Source organism: Fistularia commersonii, chromosome 8 (assembly GCF_037954325.1).
Source record: "Fistularia commersonii isolate RoL2024-O1a breed Wild chromosome 8, RoL_Fcom_v1.0, whole genome shotgun sequence".
Taxonomy (NCBI): Eukaryota; Metazoa; Chordata; class Actinopteri; order Syngnathiformes; family Fistulariidae; genus Fistularia; species Fistularia commersonii.
Window position 1 is genome coordinate 9,577,174 of NC_141291.1, and position 17,167 is coordinate 9,594,340.

General features: G+C 41.9%; 1 protein-coding gene across 1 annotated transcript in view; it reads right to left on the reverse strand.

Moving 5' to 3' along the window:
- malrd1 (MAM and LDL receptor class A domain containing 1) overlaps positions 1-17,167 on the reverse strand; it is a 55,788-nt gene that overhangs the window by 17,098 nt on the left and 21,523 nt on the right. The window contains exons 18-20 of the mRNA XM_086151628.1: positions 14,386-14,674; positions 6,189-6,437; positions 5,258-5,415 (exon numbers count right to left, since the gene is read on the reverse strand). Coding sequence (XP_086007754.1) covers positions 5,258-5,415; positions 6,189-6,437; positions 14,386-14,674 — 696 coding nt within the window. The remainder of the gene's footprint in view (positions 1-5,257; positions 5,416-6,188; positions 6,438-14,385; positions 14,675-17,167) is intronic.

Below are 17,167 nucleotides of genomic sequence, written 5' to 3' on the forward strand. Positions count from 1 at the left end.
CAATTTACCAGGAAGCGGAACAGGACTAATGCAACTTGTCTTCCAATAACTCGGATTTAGTGCAAAGGCACAAGTGGGCAAACACAGATACACATATTTTTTTCCTCATCAATGCTTGAGGTGATGGAGATGATTTGTAAAAAAAATCCAGTGCAGCTTCAGGTTATTATTGCGAAGCAATGCACTGCCTTCTACCTTGCACCCTTCAACCAAGTAGCCTATAATATCAATTACTTTGGATGTAACACCTCATCTCGCAGAGTTTCATATCAGGGCTGTAGCTGTGCAGGAATTTGTTATGGCCTCCATGTCCTATGATCTTAGAAAAGGTGACTGAATCACTGCAGGTCTATAACATCACATCATTAATTCAGATTTAATACGCTGTCATAGTAAAAATCGCTGTCAGCAGTGAGAAACTTCCTGGTTGTTGTAGGTGAACAGTTGAACACCAAATAATGTGAATCGGAAGATGAACCATGTTTGACTGCAGGGCGAGAGATACCCCTGGGCAAGCAGAGCCGCACTCAAAGTTTGAAAACCCATTAAAATGCACTCTTGGGTGCGGTGTATAACGCCCGTCTTCTCCTCTTTATGCTGGCGGAGTGCAGGCTTGAAATAATCTTGTTAGGGTGAGTACAGATTAATGGGCAGCATTACGGCTCCATCAGACGTCAGGGAGTTACAGCTCAGAAGAAAAAAAAAACAAAACACGTCAGAGTCGGTTGGTATCATTCACTCATCATCGGTAGGACGTCTTAGAATCCACGCGTAGTGAGCACAGCTCATTTGGTTGCCTGATGCGTTTCAACGCATGGACACGGTTTATCACATCAAGAAGTTCATCATGATTTCGATGCCAAAAACATTTAATAGTAGAATTCATGAAGTCTCTGAGCCCCTCCTACAAGTACCAAGTATCACCATGGAAACCTCAAATTGCAGCTAATTTCAGACAATTTTTTTTAAAACCCAATGGCTCATTTTGTGTCACCGTGCGTTATCGGCTAGAGTCCTGTCCCTCATTCGGGTTACTAGACAACCCTGTGGAAGAAGACACGGCTCCTTCCCTCCATTATATACATTATATATGGTGTAGTTAAACTGTGTGTAGAGAGCAGGCTAACGGCATGTTTTAAAATTGAAACACTCTGCAGGAAGAAAATCCATTCCTCCAAAGGAGGGTCATGAAAGAATGAGGAATGAAAAAAAAGACGATCAGGAGAGTTAAACCCGTGAGCTGTGACCTGGGAAAGCATCGTTGCAGTTAACCTTTGTGTTCAGCTAGAACAACCAGATTCCCTGGAAAGCTGGGTCTGAGACGCTTACACATGGGCAGTAAGTGCACGCCAAGTTTGCTGCCGGATGCCTGAATCTCTGTTTTGACTCATATTGAGGCCCATTTTAAGATGAGCATGTTGGAAGCAGAAAGTGCCAACAATCAGAGCTCCTTCGGTGGGACATACATCGATTAAATGTGACTGAAACCTGCAGCTCTGGAGGGGAACTTTGCTGAGCATCAGGTGAAACATCGCAACAACTTGCTCAACTTTCCCTTGAGCGGTGGGGGTGAAAATGTTTCTGGTTCCGGCCACAACTGCGAAGAAGTTTGAAAACATAGACGTTTTGCAAACATCTTCAATGTGCAGGAAATGTTTTCCCGCTGGGGTTTTCGGACGGAGTCTTTTTTAAAAGGAGGCATGCTGGTTTTAAAGTATAAACTGTTCTGTTTTAACAATGGAATGAGCTGTACCCACACCACAGCATTCTCCCAAACAAAGACAGTCTGTCAGCACCTAACAATATGTCAAAAAAGCCAAAACAAAAGCCAATAACATGGGTTGCTTGATTAAAAAAATAAATGGAGGTCATAGCCAAAAGCCGTCCGCTATCCAAACTCCAGTATTTTGATAAATGATGTCTCTCAGTGTCAAAATAATGAATGCCCATCTCTAAACTCATCGTCCCCAATCTCTGTGTCTCCATTGTTTCTTCTTGATGTTTTCAGCTGAAATTTTGCACACATATGTGAGCGAGGGCCTTCAACATAGTTCACTCATGTCATCAGCTGCCTCTCAGAGCCACAAAATCAATCGAAAAGCCCCCAGGCTTGGCTGGGAAACCGGCTGAATCCCATGATTAGAATTTCTGGATGTGGTGTCGTCCTGTCTGGAGCACAGCCGGTTGAATACAGATGTGTGATACAGAAGTCTGACATGTTTGTAAAAAAAAAAAAAAAAAACATATTACAATATAAAAAGAGATCAGAACATAGCTCGGACACAAACAAAATGTAGCTTGGAGGGTGGACAAAAGAGCAGCGATTAACCATCTGTACCATATTGGATATTCAACAGAGCACGTCAGATTGATAAAATTAAACCCATTGCAACACTATAGGCCAGCACATTTAGGTCACAACCTTTGTCTGCCACCCAAAGTGCAAAACATCCAACTGGCAGGTGGAGAGCCATAAGGCAATGCCTTCAAGTTGCTTTTTCGGGCTGTGTCTGATCAAGCCCAACCACCAGGCAGCCGCCCGCTCTCCGGGCCTGGCTTCGAGAGGATGACCCGGTCATCTTGGTCTGGGCAAGTTGCCTTGATGCCTTTAGTTGTTGTCAATCATTTGGGGTCTTTAAATAGTTCTTTGTTTGAACCCGTATCTAAAACCACTTTCCCTTGGGAGAACCCATCTGGGGCTCATATCCAAGACAACACAGCTACACAGTTCTTGATAACAAGCAAACTTTAAAATCATACTGAGGTGATGAGTCCTGTAGGGTTCTAGAAAGGATCCGCCGCTGACCACAGCATATTCTGTCCGGGTTGCAAACAGTGAACGAGCTCTCCGCTCCTGTAAGGAACTTGGAGGGTTTATGGAAGTACATATACTGTTTGATTTTTGGAGAACGTATACGACTATTTCCAAGAGAGTGTTCTGTGAGCGGCGCTACCAGAGTATGGGGTCACAGGGACATTACTTATGGGCCAGGCGGTCCGTATACAAGTGATTTGAGAGATGTGTTAGCATTCTTAGCACAACCTCAGGCACATTTCCTGTGGGTGCTGGGCTCTGCCAGGGCTGCACTTTGTCAGTGATTCTATTCATGACCCTTGGTGACAGGATTCCTTGGTGAAGTCAGTAGAGGATTGCACTCAACAGGGTGCTTTGATTGGTCATGTCCTTTTTGAAGACAACCTGTGGGCAACAATACAAAATGATCCCCAGCAGACACTGCAATGCCGCCGAATGTAAAGTGTTCGGGATGACTGTGATCGGCCCCAAATCAGCAGCCACCTGAAACTAGTGGATTCTCCACTCCAGGTCGGAAGAGAAGTGTTGCTGCAGGAGAGGGAGTTTAAGTACCCATGAATCTTATCCACGAGTGAGGGTAGGATGGAGTGCTGGTGGACTGGTGTAGCGTCCACAGTCACGCAAGCCTTGTATCAGTCAGTTGTGGGAAAGAAGGAGCGATGCCAGAAAGCAAAGCTCTCAATTTTCTATTTCTGTATCCCAACTCTCACCAATGATCATGACCTGTGGGTTAATGCCGAAAGAATGAAGTCCTGGATATAAGCGGCTGAATGACTTTCCTCTGTAGGCTGGCTGGACTTTTTCACCTCAGAGATAGGGTGAAGACTACAGACATCCAGGGAAGCACGGAGTAGAGCCACTGCTACTTCCTGTCAAATGGGGTCAATACAGGATGGTTCGGACATCTGATAATGATGCCCCATGTTTGCCTCCCTGTCCAAGGAACGTCATGGGGTCCCACAGGAAGATCTTGAGTACATTTTTGGGGACAGGGAAATCCCTGTTCCTACGTCAACTCTGGCCCCAGGTAAGCAGCGCGGCAGTGAATGATCGAATGAAAGAAATGGTGACACCGTCAGGCGGTTATGGTTGGGAGGCTAACAGTGGAATTGGTGGTTAGGCCTTATCTTATAACCAACGGAAGCAAATATCGCCATTTTTGGAGTAATTGGTTTGAATGAGCTGATGTTAAGTATAAAAGGGCAGCTATGGGCGTGAGGTTTTTATGACTTTTAATGTTTTTATGTATTTTTAGAAGATAATACATTTTTCCTGAGTATGTGCTTTACATAGGAACGATACGTCCATTCATTACATTTTAAATAAATCCATTATTTAGACTTGCAATCCTTGTATCACAAGGTGCAGTTCTCATATACTAGTTTTTTCCACAAAAACTGAGGAGCTGGCTTTATTCAGTGAGGTCTATAAATCCCTAATCTCTGACAGCTCTGATATTTGTATGCATTTTCAAGTGTGCTATGAGTGTTTACGATGCATGGTTTGATGAATATACTGATTGTGTTTATTGACCTATCTACAATTACTTTGTATTAGTTTGCACGTTCACATGTTAGTATTGAGGCAATCACCAAAAACATCTGGTAAAGGTCAAGGATTTTGCACAAATGTACTCTGACACACTCTTTTCAGCGGGCCTTGCTGTAATGCAATAGCAGAGGATTAAAAGGCAATCGCTTTGTAAAATAAGAAGTTACCGTTGAGGTTATGTTAAGTCACTCTTTGTTCACAATATAGCAATAAGACCAGACAGGGTTTGCAAGTTGGCAATTTTACGTATTCTCTCCCCAGTTTGACAAAAAGTTTATGAGGTGCTCACAAGGGCAAACGATCATTCACATCCTGAGCGACTGCGAGGAAGCCCTGCAGAGGCACACATATTCCAATATTTTATGTGACATTCACACACAGAAGATTTAATCTCCCCTTGCGCAACTTCTTCACCTCGACCTTGAGTCGTTGCTGACAAAGTTAGACAAGTTGAGGATAAAGTTAAGAGAATACAGACTAAAGGAAGAAGGCAAAGTAAATCACTGCAGAATTTCAATGGCGGAGGGCTGCAAGCAGAAATCATAATCGCTAAAATTCAACCGCCCGTGCAGAAACTAGATGACTGCAGGCGTGACACGGAGGAAATCTTAAAGACCGACCGAGAGGTTGCTTGCTGCTGGGCGCCCAGATGGTTGGATGGGGTCGCCCTGAGCTGGAGGGCGATCGTGACCCCAACATCGGTCTTCTATCCCCCCTCTCTGCTCCCATTCACCTACTGACTGAGGTTATCACAGCCAATATTAACCCCATTTAATCAAACTTCAGTTCTGAGCACTGTGATGACTCTTGATAGATGACAGGGGAACTTGTCATTAGCTGTCCAGCACTGTTGAATTTCTATTTTCCTATCATTTTAATCTAGATGTTTACCTTGATTAGCACGCGAATGGTCCCGCAGGCCTTGTGGGAAATATAGTACCAGAAGGAGAGCTTGCAAATGGGGCTGGATTCCTTCCATACGGAGCTCCTAATGTGAGCTTTATCACCTTTCAATCCCTCCGGTGTCGCTTCCAAATAGACAAAATGACCTACAGGGAGGAAAGAGCAGGGAAAGGGGAGACGGGCATGAACGAGGAAGAGCAGGAGAGGAAATGATGACAATCTCCCGACGCTGGTGATCTGTGATGGCAACGTGATGAAAGAAATTTGTCATGGATATTTGAATTCATGGATAATCTGATTATCAGATAGTTGCCACATCAGACATGGAATAAAGTATAATATTGTTAGCTAATGTGTTTTGTTTGTTCTACCATGTTGCAGACTCGGTGTCTGCCATTACGGGGTGATACGAGCAGAAAGAGTCCACGTTGTAAATATAAGAAAATTCATTCAACCTTTTTCTCTCCGGGTAAAAAACAGCTGAGAGCAATATTCGGTTAAAACACAAAAGCGAGGGGTGAAAAGAATCACTCCGACAAATATTCCAAAAAATGCTGAAAGGAAATAAAGTAATTCTGCACTGCTTATTCAAATGTTCTTTTTTAAACAACTATTTCCTGGAGCTGTTGAGCTTGATAAAATAGAAGTGCATGCTCTCGTACGTCAATGCTGCAATAGAAAACGTGAATGTCACATAATTTTAGTAATGTTGTTGTGTATTGTAGGTAAAAAAAAAGGGAAAAAAATATAGATACGTGGATATTTTAAAAAAGTATCTGTATTTCAGATTTCAATATATTTAATAAAAAACTATTTATTTACTTTTTTTGAATGTATTAGCAATGCGCATGTAATAAACTCAGTATGCTCTGAACAATATGCTAACAAAATATTGGGAATATATATTATATACACATACCATTTTCATCCTTCAAAGTGTGATCATATGGCGGCCTTATGCTCTGGACTGACCCCGAACCCAGCGCCCAATCAAAGTTATCTGCCAAGGAGCTTTTCCAGCCACAGGTACCATTTTCGAAGGAGCAGGAGGTGCCGCAGCTCTTTTCATCAGTGCCGTCACCGCAGTCATTTCTGAAGTCACACTGCTGTGCTGGAGCAAAACATGTATGACCGTTGTCACACAGCAGAGACCCTAAAGGACAAGACCCTGCAAATAACACATAAAAGATTGACACTTGTTGCGATGTTGCGATTCATCCCGTCACTTGAGGGCATCGATTACACACACAGAAGATTCAGAGATCCATCCCACCTGCGCCACTATCTATTTTAACTCTTGCCCTCAAGGAGTCGGTTTAGGACAATCAATGCAAAAACAAACAGATTGTAAAAATTCAGCACAATCCTGAACGATTGAACCTTACATACAGTGCTGTGCAATAAACCCATGGAGACGCACACATCAACATACCTACTGTTTTTTTTTCCACTTTTCACTTTTTTAACTTTTTTCTGTCTACATATTTATATATGTTATTTTATATATTTTTTGTCTCGTATTATTTTCTGTCTTATATCTCTAACCCAGAGATGCAGCTTTTGTTGTTGTTGCATTATTGGGTTGTGTCCTGCATTTTCAGGTTGTTTGTGTCGGGTTTTGATAACACTGAACCTAAGTGCTGCTATCTCCAAATTTCATTGCACTCTGTGTCTCTTTGAATTAAATGTAAAATTTCATTGAGAGTAACATGGAAAGGCATCATGACTGAAATGAGCTTGAACTCGCTCTAAAAGTGAGCCAGGTGTAACACAAACAATCAGTAAATAAAGACAGTCTTAAACTTCTAAATCAGGGGTGTCAAACCCAAATACACCGTGGGCCAAAATTCAAAACTGGGACAAAGTCGCGGGCCAACATTGAAAATCCTCCTCCAGATATAACGGTGACCCTTTTCACCCAAACAAGTTGTGCTTAAAAACTGCATATGGAACAAGCAAAGGATAATACTAGGCAATATATAACTTAATATTAAAATTGAATTTCAAATAAAAAAATAAAAAAATGAATGGCATTTATTATTTAGATAAAAATTACATAGAAATAATTTGCTTGTTTTTATTTAAAACCGTCTGAGTTCAATTTTAACCTTTTACCACAGGCTGATGACTGTAAAAATAAAATAATGATAATAATAATAATAATAATAATGATAATAGTAATAATGATAGACCATCAAGAAAACATTGATTATAGCTCAGTTTGCGACAAACTGATCTACTTTGATCATCTGCCTTTCTTTTTCTATTTTTTTAGAGGGGTAGTACATTACCAGTATTATAATAAAGTTGCTATGATAACTGTCAACAGAGGAGAAGACATTTATGGGTCCTTTCATGATTTTCGTGCCAAAACACCAGCAGAGCATTCTGGGATTTGCGATATTAGCGGTGTATGCGCTGTAGGCTATAATACCGGGGGGCCGGCACATATTATTTAGTATGGATTTGCAGGCGAAAAATAATTACGCTGCGGGCCAAAAGTGGCCCGCGGGCCAGAGTTTGACACCTATGTTCAAAATCTTCATGAGTGACACGTGCTCTGTTTTATGTCAAACTAAAAGAGGTTAGTTAGTGAAAGCACAGGGGCTGGAAAAAAATTGAACTTGCTATTTGACGTGTGATTCAAGATGGCGTCGCGTGTCGACACACTCGCTTGCCCGATCCGCCTCCTGCCTTCAGGGAGAAGTTCCCGGAGCCTCCAGGTCCTCTCCACCAGACTCACCAACAGCTTCATACACCAGGTTGTCAGGATTTTGAACTCTCTTCCCACTAACCCACTCCCTCCATACCACCCCATCCCAAGATTTATTTGCACTGCTGCTACTTTGCACTGAGAAACCCATCATGTTGCTCTTGCACCATATACCATGATGGAACTACACACAGACATTTGCACAAAACGGTGCACAACAAAAACAAAAATATCTGCTGCTACGCTTTCATGCCTTCAAATATTAGTCTGTATCAATGTGCACTTTGTTCTTCATACCTCGTAGTTTGTTTACGGTTTAATGTAATAGTGCACCTCACTGTAAATTTATAATTATTAGTACTATATTGTTATTTTTATGTCACTGTGGGATTGTGAGAAATGTCTTCTCGATTCCTCTGTATGTCCAGTACATGCAGAATAAAGTTGACTTTGGCAACTTGTTAAAAATTATTATGGATAGCATCAAGCACTTGTTAAGAGGCTTTGGGAAGGCAGTTGGCGGACCAAATCAGGATTTGTCGCGCGGAGGTGCAAGAATGGGCAGAAATGTGGCTTTTTTTTTTTTTTTTTTTTTTTTGGTGCCAAGCATTCCAGCGGGGTCAGTGCTTGGCTTTGTAGAGCGTTAGAGAGGGTGATGAGGTGTGATGAATTGGGTTTGTCCCTGTAATTAAAGAAGAGAGAGGGGTATAAGTCCCTCCTGATCCTTTGTTCCTCTTCAGATGCAGAGGACTGGAAGAAATGCGCCCGATCAAAGACACACAAGAAGTCACAGCTCCTGACGGTGAAGCCCGGTTGCCTCGCCGCCTGGCGCGGCGCACACTGAGCCTGCAGGAGCCATTCAGGAAAGAGTCATTTTTGAATGAAAGGCCACCAGAGTTGCTTTCAGCTCCCTTTATTTTTTCTTCACCTGTTAATCCGCGCATTAATTCCACAAACTAGGATGGTTCTGGCCTCTAACCTCGACAGACTACAGCCTTAACAGATCTCTCCCTCTAAAATCGATTTCGACGGGGGTCTATTTTTATCCAAGCACAGTAAACCAGCAGAAGTGCATCTAGAAATGGCCACTAATGGTTTATTTTATCAGTCTAAAATAACTATAGATATGATTAATTTTATCATTTATTTTTTTAACTTCCTCTGGAATCATTGCATAACACTCAAAAGAAAATTTCGGCTTTATATTTAAAGCAATCTTCAAGCGAAATAATCTTGCTGCAATTTCAAAACGTGCAAAAGACAACCGTGACTCATAAGTTACCCATGCAATAAACCGTGATATACAGCCGTACATTAAAACAGCATCGCTTGGGATCTGAACCCCAGGCTACCTTGCAAAAAGTTAAAAGCAGATAAAAGTTAAAAGATTTTAAAAAGATTAAAAAAAATAAGATTTACAGCAGTTGGAATCGAGATTACAGAGAGTAGGCAAGTTTGAATAGATGACTTGAATTGAGGGAGAGAGTCAGCATTTTTGATACCGGGGGAGGGGGCCGGGGCGGAGGGGCTGGGGCTCCAGAGCCAGCGAGCAAAGCTCTGCATCCCATAATACCAAGAGGAACAGGAGGAACAAGTTGAGGCGCGGGGAACGAGAACGGAAGGGAGTGGCAGAAGGCCGCATAGGTTTAGACGTTGATCCTTGATGGCTTGTGGTCTGTTGAACCGGGTGATATTATCAAGGGTAAGATGGCACCAAGACTCTTAACCTGAGAGAAGGGAGGGATGGAGGAGTCGGCAATGTCACCGGTGAAATTAGGGAAGTGGCGAAGGGCGGAAGCTGTGCTGACAAGAGAAACTTCAGCTTTGTTGCTGTTGAGTTTGAAAAAGTTGAAGGAGAACCATGATTTTTGTCAGAAAGGGAGGAACATGGAAAGGTGAACACGGGTTTGGAGGAGATACAGAGTTGGGTATCATCTGCGTAACAATGAACGTCCAGGTTAGCGCTTACTAAAACAACTATTTTTGCCATCCATTTCATTCTTCCTTTCTTTGTCCATAAGAATGACCTATGGACACGTGGACGGAAGGAAAGTACATTAAAATAGTGGGTCTCATAGTATTTTATGGCAACGAAGAAGGAGAGAGGTTTGCGATGCACTGTTTGAAGCTGGCATGGCAGTTTATTGTTAAAAGTAGAGAATCAAACTCACAGCCGTGAGTACAAACTGCACGCTTTCAGCTCACTTGCACTGGGTCTTGCTCTGTCATGTAACAGTATTATAGAATTAACCAAATGTTCCTGAGAGGCTTCGAAAGATCATTACAGTCCCCGCTGTTTACAGGCTCATCAGTATTGCTGGACAGGCTCCACAGCAGCAGCTGCTGAGGGGGCATATAGAGCAGCCTCCCATGACTCTTCACACTGGGATCAACTTTATTTCACCGTCAGGTCCCTTAAATCAGGCCCATTTTTGTCTCACGTCCCCCTTTCCTTCTCCACCCCCATCCTGCTTTATGTGCTCTGGAAATTACCCTGTCATTTTTTGAAAAAGACTTTACTTACTTTAATTAGTTCAGTTAAAAAAATCAGCCAGCTGCAGCTCACTTAATTTTTGGAACAGAACATCTGATTGGGAGTACTATGGTCCCCAAACTGTCAATTCGACACTGTAAAACAGTTGCCGCGGAAACAGCTCCCATCACCTCCCACCAATCCTAATGGATAAAGTGGAGGGATGATTAAAAATCAACCAGAGTGACTCCCTTTTTTTTTTTTCTCAGGGGCAGCTCAGGACAAAATCTGCCACATGAATAACATTCAAACACCAATAAGAAACAAAGCAGAAAAAACAAATGTATATCAAACTAAAGTCCGGCTGTAAATTGTGATTTAACTCTTGGATTTTTTTTAACCTTTGTTTTTATTATTATCTCCAGCAGTAACACTGAGATCATTGCCTGGAGAATGGTCTACTTCTTTATACATGCTTGACTGTTCTATTACCTGCACAGTAAATTCTCTATTATGGGAATATTTCTTTTATTTTGCTGTTAGCTTTATGAGTGGTTTTAGTGAAAATTCTATCGGCTAAATTGCATTTTGTTTTATTTGTGTTAGCAGTCATCGTCATTTTCCTCGCGTTTACCCTCCGCGGCTGCAGGGTCCACTTTTTTGAGCGCTGATCTCCATTTCTTGCCATCACGGTCAACGTCAGGGGAGACGTTCAAAAATCGCATATCTTTTTTGAAGGCGATCAAGGCCCTACGTCCATCTGTACCTCTCACATCTTGTCGCTTTGTGCCTCATGGCCATACTGCTCATGCATTTTGTACGATTTTCTTGCAACTCCGTTGGCCAGGTGCTCGCCGCAGCACGCCTGTCTCAGATGCACAACACATTTACAAATCTTTGACTTCAATTGGATGGATATTTTGTGATTGCAGAAGACTGGTGACCTGCCTCTCTTGCAGCCAGGCTGTGTTTACCCTTGCTGCATAGTTGTTCTCTCCTCCAATATATGAGACTTAGCAAGTTTTGTTTTGGGGATAAGACAGTTTGATCCGGGTTTCTTGTAATAGAACATCTGACGGGAATTTCTCCTCTGCATTTGCATTTTTTCAGCCTGATCCACCATAAGCAAGCAGTGTCCGCACCCCCATCCCGTCACAATGGCCAAGAGGATGTCGTCAGCGTAGAGCATTAACCAAAGGTGTGTCAACCGGATATCTGCCGTGATGGTATCCATGGAGATCATGAACAGAAGGGGCGAGGGAGCCATCCCCTGGTGGAAGGGGCGTGAGGTTCGAGCGTCACACAATGCTAGTGGAGTCACAGTAAGCATCCTCTGTTATTCTGTTTGCGTTTTTTTTTTTTTTTTTTTTTTTTTCAATTCAAAGTCATATTAGATTCAAACACACATGTAAATTTAATTTATGAGCTACATCTAATATATTTTAACTGTTAAATCTTTCTGACAGAGATTTTGAGAAATTAACATAACCAGTTTTGGGGGCTTTATTTTAGTGCAATGATGCATGAGGTGGTTGCCACTTGCAGAACCCATGGTGGCACAAACACACACACACACACACACACACACACACACAAGCACCCACACACCACTTAAACAGCAAATTATATCTTTCCAAACACTGTTACCCTTCAAATCCATGAGTAATCCACAGAGCACACCGCCAGCAGTTTTACAGGCACTATTTCTTTCTTATCTATTCTTATACAGTCCCTGTGACTCCATTTATTTCCAGTTGCATCTCGATTCCCGATGCCTGCAAGGCAGGATTGCCTCAATTACTGCGGTTATTATGACAATTGTTAGCGCTGCATTATTTGTGACACTCATTGTTGTCGTTAGGAAAAATGAATGGCATATTTACGCTATGGAAAATCAATTAACATGACATGAAATTGAATGTACTTTAATATTTGAATAACATAACTTGATTTTCTCTCATTTCTAGAATTATTTTCTATTTTTTGTTTATCCATTTTAAGAACAACGTGACGCTTGTTTAATTTTAAATTATTCTCTTTGTTTTGATTCTTTTTTTTTTTTTTAATTTTTCTAATGAACTATTAAAAGAAAGCCAACCCCATCCAGCGTGCCAATGAAAGCGGCAGATGGAGCAGACAGATACGCCTGAAGTACAGTAATTGAAATCGTTATCAAAGAAACATATTTAGCACACAAACCCCCCGTTCGAGCTTCCTGGTAAGTGATCAATGGCTTTGCTCTGCAGCACTGATACAGACAGATGCAGAGAAACACGAGCGAGGGAGACTGCTTTGAGTAAGCTCCATCGTTTATGAAACGCGATTATTGTGGCTGCAGACAATCTCAAAATGACAAGGGCCGGCCATATGGAGTGCGTTCTCTGAAGACACCCAATCAAACTCTCCTCTCCCCCAAATCCAACACAAGAGGTATAATAAATTTAATAGGCCAATTACAGTCTCTGTGACAACGACAATGAATCAGCTCCTACAGTTTTCGTTTCCTTTTTCCACTCAGGCTCCCTTGTAAAGAATGTTGGAGGCTACCAAGAAAAATCCCTTTGAGAGTTCCCAAGTGCCACGGATGAATCGTCAACCAGGGCGAAACAGCGCCACATCATCAGTTAAGTAATTCCGAGGGCTCGAACAGGTAAGAGTTCTGCCTTCCAACACTTGTAGCCACACTTTCATTGTGCTTTTGAATCTTTATGTCACCATGAATCGTGTTGAACCATGATGCTGATATCTCTGTATTTCAAGTCACTGTTATTTTTGCTCGGATCTAGAATATTATGTCTCTCTCCATATACACTGCTCAAAGAAATAAAGGGAACACTTAAAAAACACATCCTAGATCTAAATGAATGAAATATTCTTATGAAATACTTTGCTCTTTACACAGTTGAATGTGCTGACAACAAAATCACACAAAAATGATCAATGGAAATCAATTGTATCAACCCATGGAGGTCTGGATTAGGAATCACACTCAAAATTAAAGTGTAAAAACAAACTCCAGGCTGATCCAACTTTGATGTAATGTCCTTAAAACAAGTGAAAATGAATCTGTGTTGCTTCCTGAGTGTACACTATGATTTCACAGAAGTGTGATTGACTTGGAGTTACATTGTGTTGTTCAAGTGTTCCCTTTATTTTTTTGAGCAGTATAAAAAAAAAAGCAATGTCAATGTAGCAAAACGGTTCAACTTTACTCAAAGACGGGCCACAAAGCATCTCGGCGTGTTCTTTTTCTTTTTGGTAACACCCCGTAGATGAAGAAGGTTTTATCTTTTCTCTTTCGGCAGGAATACTCCACCAGTGTGAAATCGCAATCTTTCTCGGAAATCAAGTCAAGATTGTACCCCTGCAGCCAGTAATTCTATTATGAAGAACATTTTTTGGCAATGAAAACCATCAAAACCCAGTTGCTTTGTGATATGGTTGTGCAATTTCTCAGGAAAAAAGGATTTCATTTGGCACAAAGCCGTTGGCAGCAGTCACAATGTTCTTATTCAGATATCCTTCTTATTTACAAGAAAGCAGGATGTAATTTAGCTACTGAATGTAAGGAAAACAGCAGTGTTGAATATTTGAGTTACAATGGAGATACTGGATGTATTTTCTCATGAAAAACAATAAAAAGAAAACAATTCCTTTTCATAACGGAGATCCAGCCTTTGGCAGATGAACCAAATTGTTCTTATTTTGCTTTTTGTTTTTAACAATACAAACATGGATGGTTTTTGTTAAAGCACTGGCTCATTGAACAAAAACCATTAACATTCCGGGTTCAACGTCCACTGGAAATACAAAAGGTTTAGGGTGTAGTGTGAACAAGCTCAAACCAGGGATAGGTGAGGAAAGCAATTACAGAAAAACCAACCAAAAATGCAGCCAACAATTAGAAGAAATCTAGGAACGATTACGTACCTGCAGGCAGAAGAGTTGTGTTGTCCTCCACTTCAGCCACGGTGGCGAGCAAACACCCCGGGGAGAAGGTGATGTCGTCCAGGCAGATGTCGCCCCTCGGACTCCGGCCGACTTTCCCCTCAAACACGACCTGGAAGTCTCCTGTGTGGCTCAGCGGGATCTCCCGCAACTGCCAGTTGTTGCCCTGGTCGCCGTCGAGGCTCAGCAGGAGTTGAAGACGCCCTTCACTCTTTCTGAAGATGCTGAGGGTCCCGGTGCCCTCCCCGGACATGTGATAGAAGAAACGTATCTGTAGAAAAGCATCAAAAAAGGGATTCAATTCGCTGATTGTGCAAAGAAAGTCCAACTCAGAAATATTTTCCTTCACTTTGCTCTTCCATCCATTTACTCATTCATTCCTTATCTATACCGATTATGCCGCACTCAGAATCCTGAGTTATGCACAAGAAATCTGTTTTTCCACACTCGGGGTGATGTATTGACCAGGAATTAGTTCATTAGTTCGGCTCCGGGGGGGAATCGGGCAGCACAGCAGAAAACATCAACTTACAAAATCCCTTACACTCTGTGGACTGAGACGGTAAGGTAGGTGGATTCCAGGGCGAGATGCTTTCTAAAATATGTCCAGATGGGCTTTTAAAAAGTAATTTGCATCCTTGTTGAGTTTTTAAAAGGCTTAAATTCCCAAACAAATCTCAGACGTAACCACACCTTCTCTTTGGAGGTTCTCTGTCATCCAGGTCATGGAGAGTTCCTGTCGAAATCTTCTTGTCTTGGCAACTGGACTTGAATTTCTTCACTTGAAGGTGTTTTACCCCTTATTCAGGAAGCGTCGTTACTCAAGTCCAGTTTCCAAGACAGTTGCCAAGACGAGAGTTCGACACGAAGTAACTACTCATTTTTTTTCTGTTTAATCTTAGATTTTTGACTGATTCCTGGAAATCAATCTAGCAACGCCAAGCACCGGGAACCCCTGCCGTCGAAGTTCACTTACTATTATCAAACACAGCCCAAAGAAAAATGGACCATTTGCGGTAGAAGTCCAGGACATGTGTAGTGAGTCTGCTCGTGGATAACCACAACAGATGCGTCTAACGTCAAAATCTGGAAGTCATTTCAGAGGATTTTTTCATAATAACTTTATGGCCTCAAGCAGACCTTCAACTTAAATGCTGCCGGAGTCTTCTAATAAATGTTTTGATTTTGAATAACAGGCACGTTATATACTAATAAGAGTCTTACGAATCTTCAAGAATATGTCATTGAAAGGATTAAAAACATTTACCGAACATCCTAATATTTGGCTTTCAGTTGTTCACTTCTGTTTTCTCTGGTCAATAATCATTACAGTTAAATATGGAGGGAGCATGAATTAGCAGAGGCTTATTTATGTGCCGTTGTGTGAATGGTTTGATGTGCTCTGACTGAAAGACTGAAATTGCGCTCTGACCGATTTGATACAGGTGTGTGTGAAAGCTGCTGCAATTAAATCTTGCCTCCGCATCCCACCTCCTGCTCAGCACACCCCTCTGAGCTCCCCCAGATCCCCTCTAGTTTAATTTGGGGGCTTTCATGCCGATCTGGTGATTGATTGATTGATTGATTGATTGATTGATTGACAGCTCAGGAGAGGGACAAGACACAGGGAATTAGCGGAGCAAACTCTGTGATCAATCAAGAGATCATTTCCGGCCCCGCGTGGATCTGACAACTTAGAGGACACCAGCACAAACACACACTCACACACACACACACACACACACACAGACACATACACATACACACAACAGGCTTACATGAGAGCGCACACACGCCCAAACACTTCCATTTGGCTGTTTAGTTACATCATACCCTCACATGAAGCTACGAGCACTATTACTAAAGTGAGCTCTGTATGAATTTTCTTTCATGGTAGAATTACCTGCAAACTTGTCAGACATTATTTGGTTATTAACATAAAGACAGGAATCACATATCACGTAGCCTTCTACGAATGTACAAGTTTATATTGTAAAACTGTCACGATCTGTTTATGTTTTTTTAGGAGCTACTGTAAATTGGAACTGCAGACAGTGACCTGGGTGGAGATGGGAATGGGAAAAGTGTTCAAATAAGCTCCAAGAGATGCCCAGCGTCATGACGTTACCGTGGAAACAGGTGTGACATGTGTCCTGTTGATAAGCGATGTAAGATTTAATCACTTTCTCAGCTGGAGAACTGTATCTGTCCTCATTAATGTTACCAGAAAGTGATTAATCCTGCATTTGCACAGTCTCTGTTCGCTCCCTAATTTCCTTCCAAATGGCTTCTTTTCCTTAGATCAGAGATGATCTCCTGCTCTAAAAAAGTGTTTCAATCAAGCCCCGGGTGAGCTGCCGACAGGACGGGAGAGGAGCCAGACCTGAAGTGAAATTGGTTTGATTTTTAAGTCAAAAATCCGAAAGAAATGCAGCAAGCGGTTAGTCAATACGCTACATCTCACTCAGGGTAACTTCAGTGGGAAAAAAAACGATAGAATCGAACAACATACTACCAGCTCATTCACATCTTCTTGGGAAAATGTCATTGACTATGACAGAGACTTGTTACTTGGCCGATTCTTCTTGACACAGTGACGTCATTGATTCCCAAGGTGACAAAAAGAAAAAACCCTTGACAAGGAGCATTTCTGTTCAGGGTAGCTTGTATTATTGACCCGTGTCTGATCTTTGGGGGGTTGCGAATGGAGCCCCATGAGCTTCTCGATCCGCACAAATCTCTGACATTGCAATGAAACCATGCG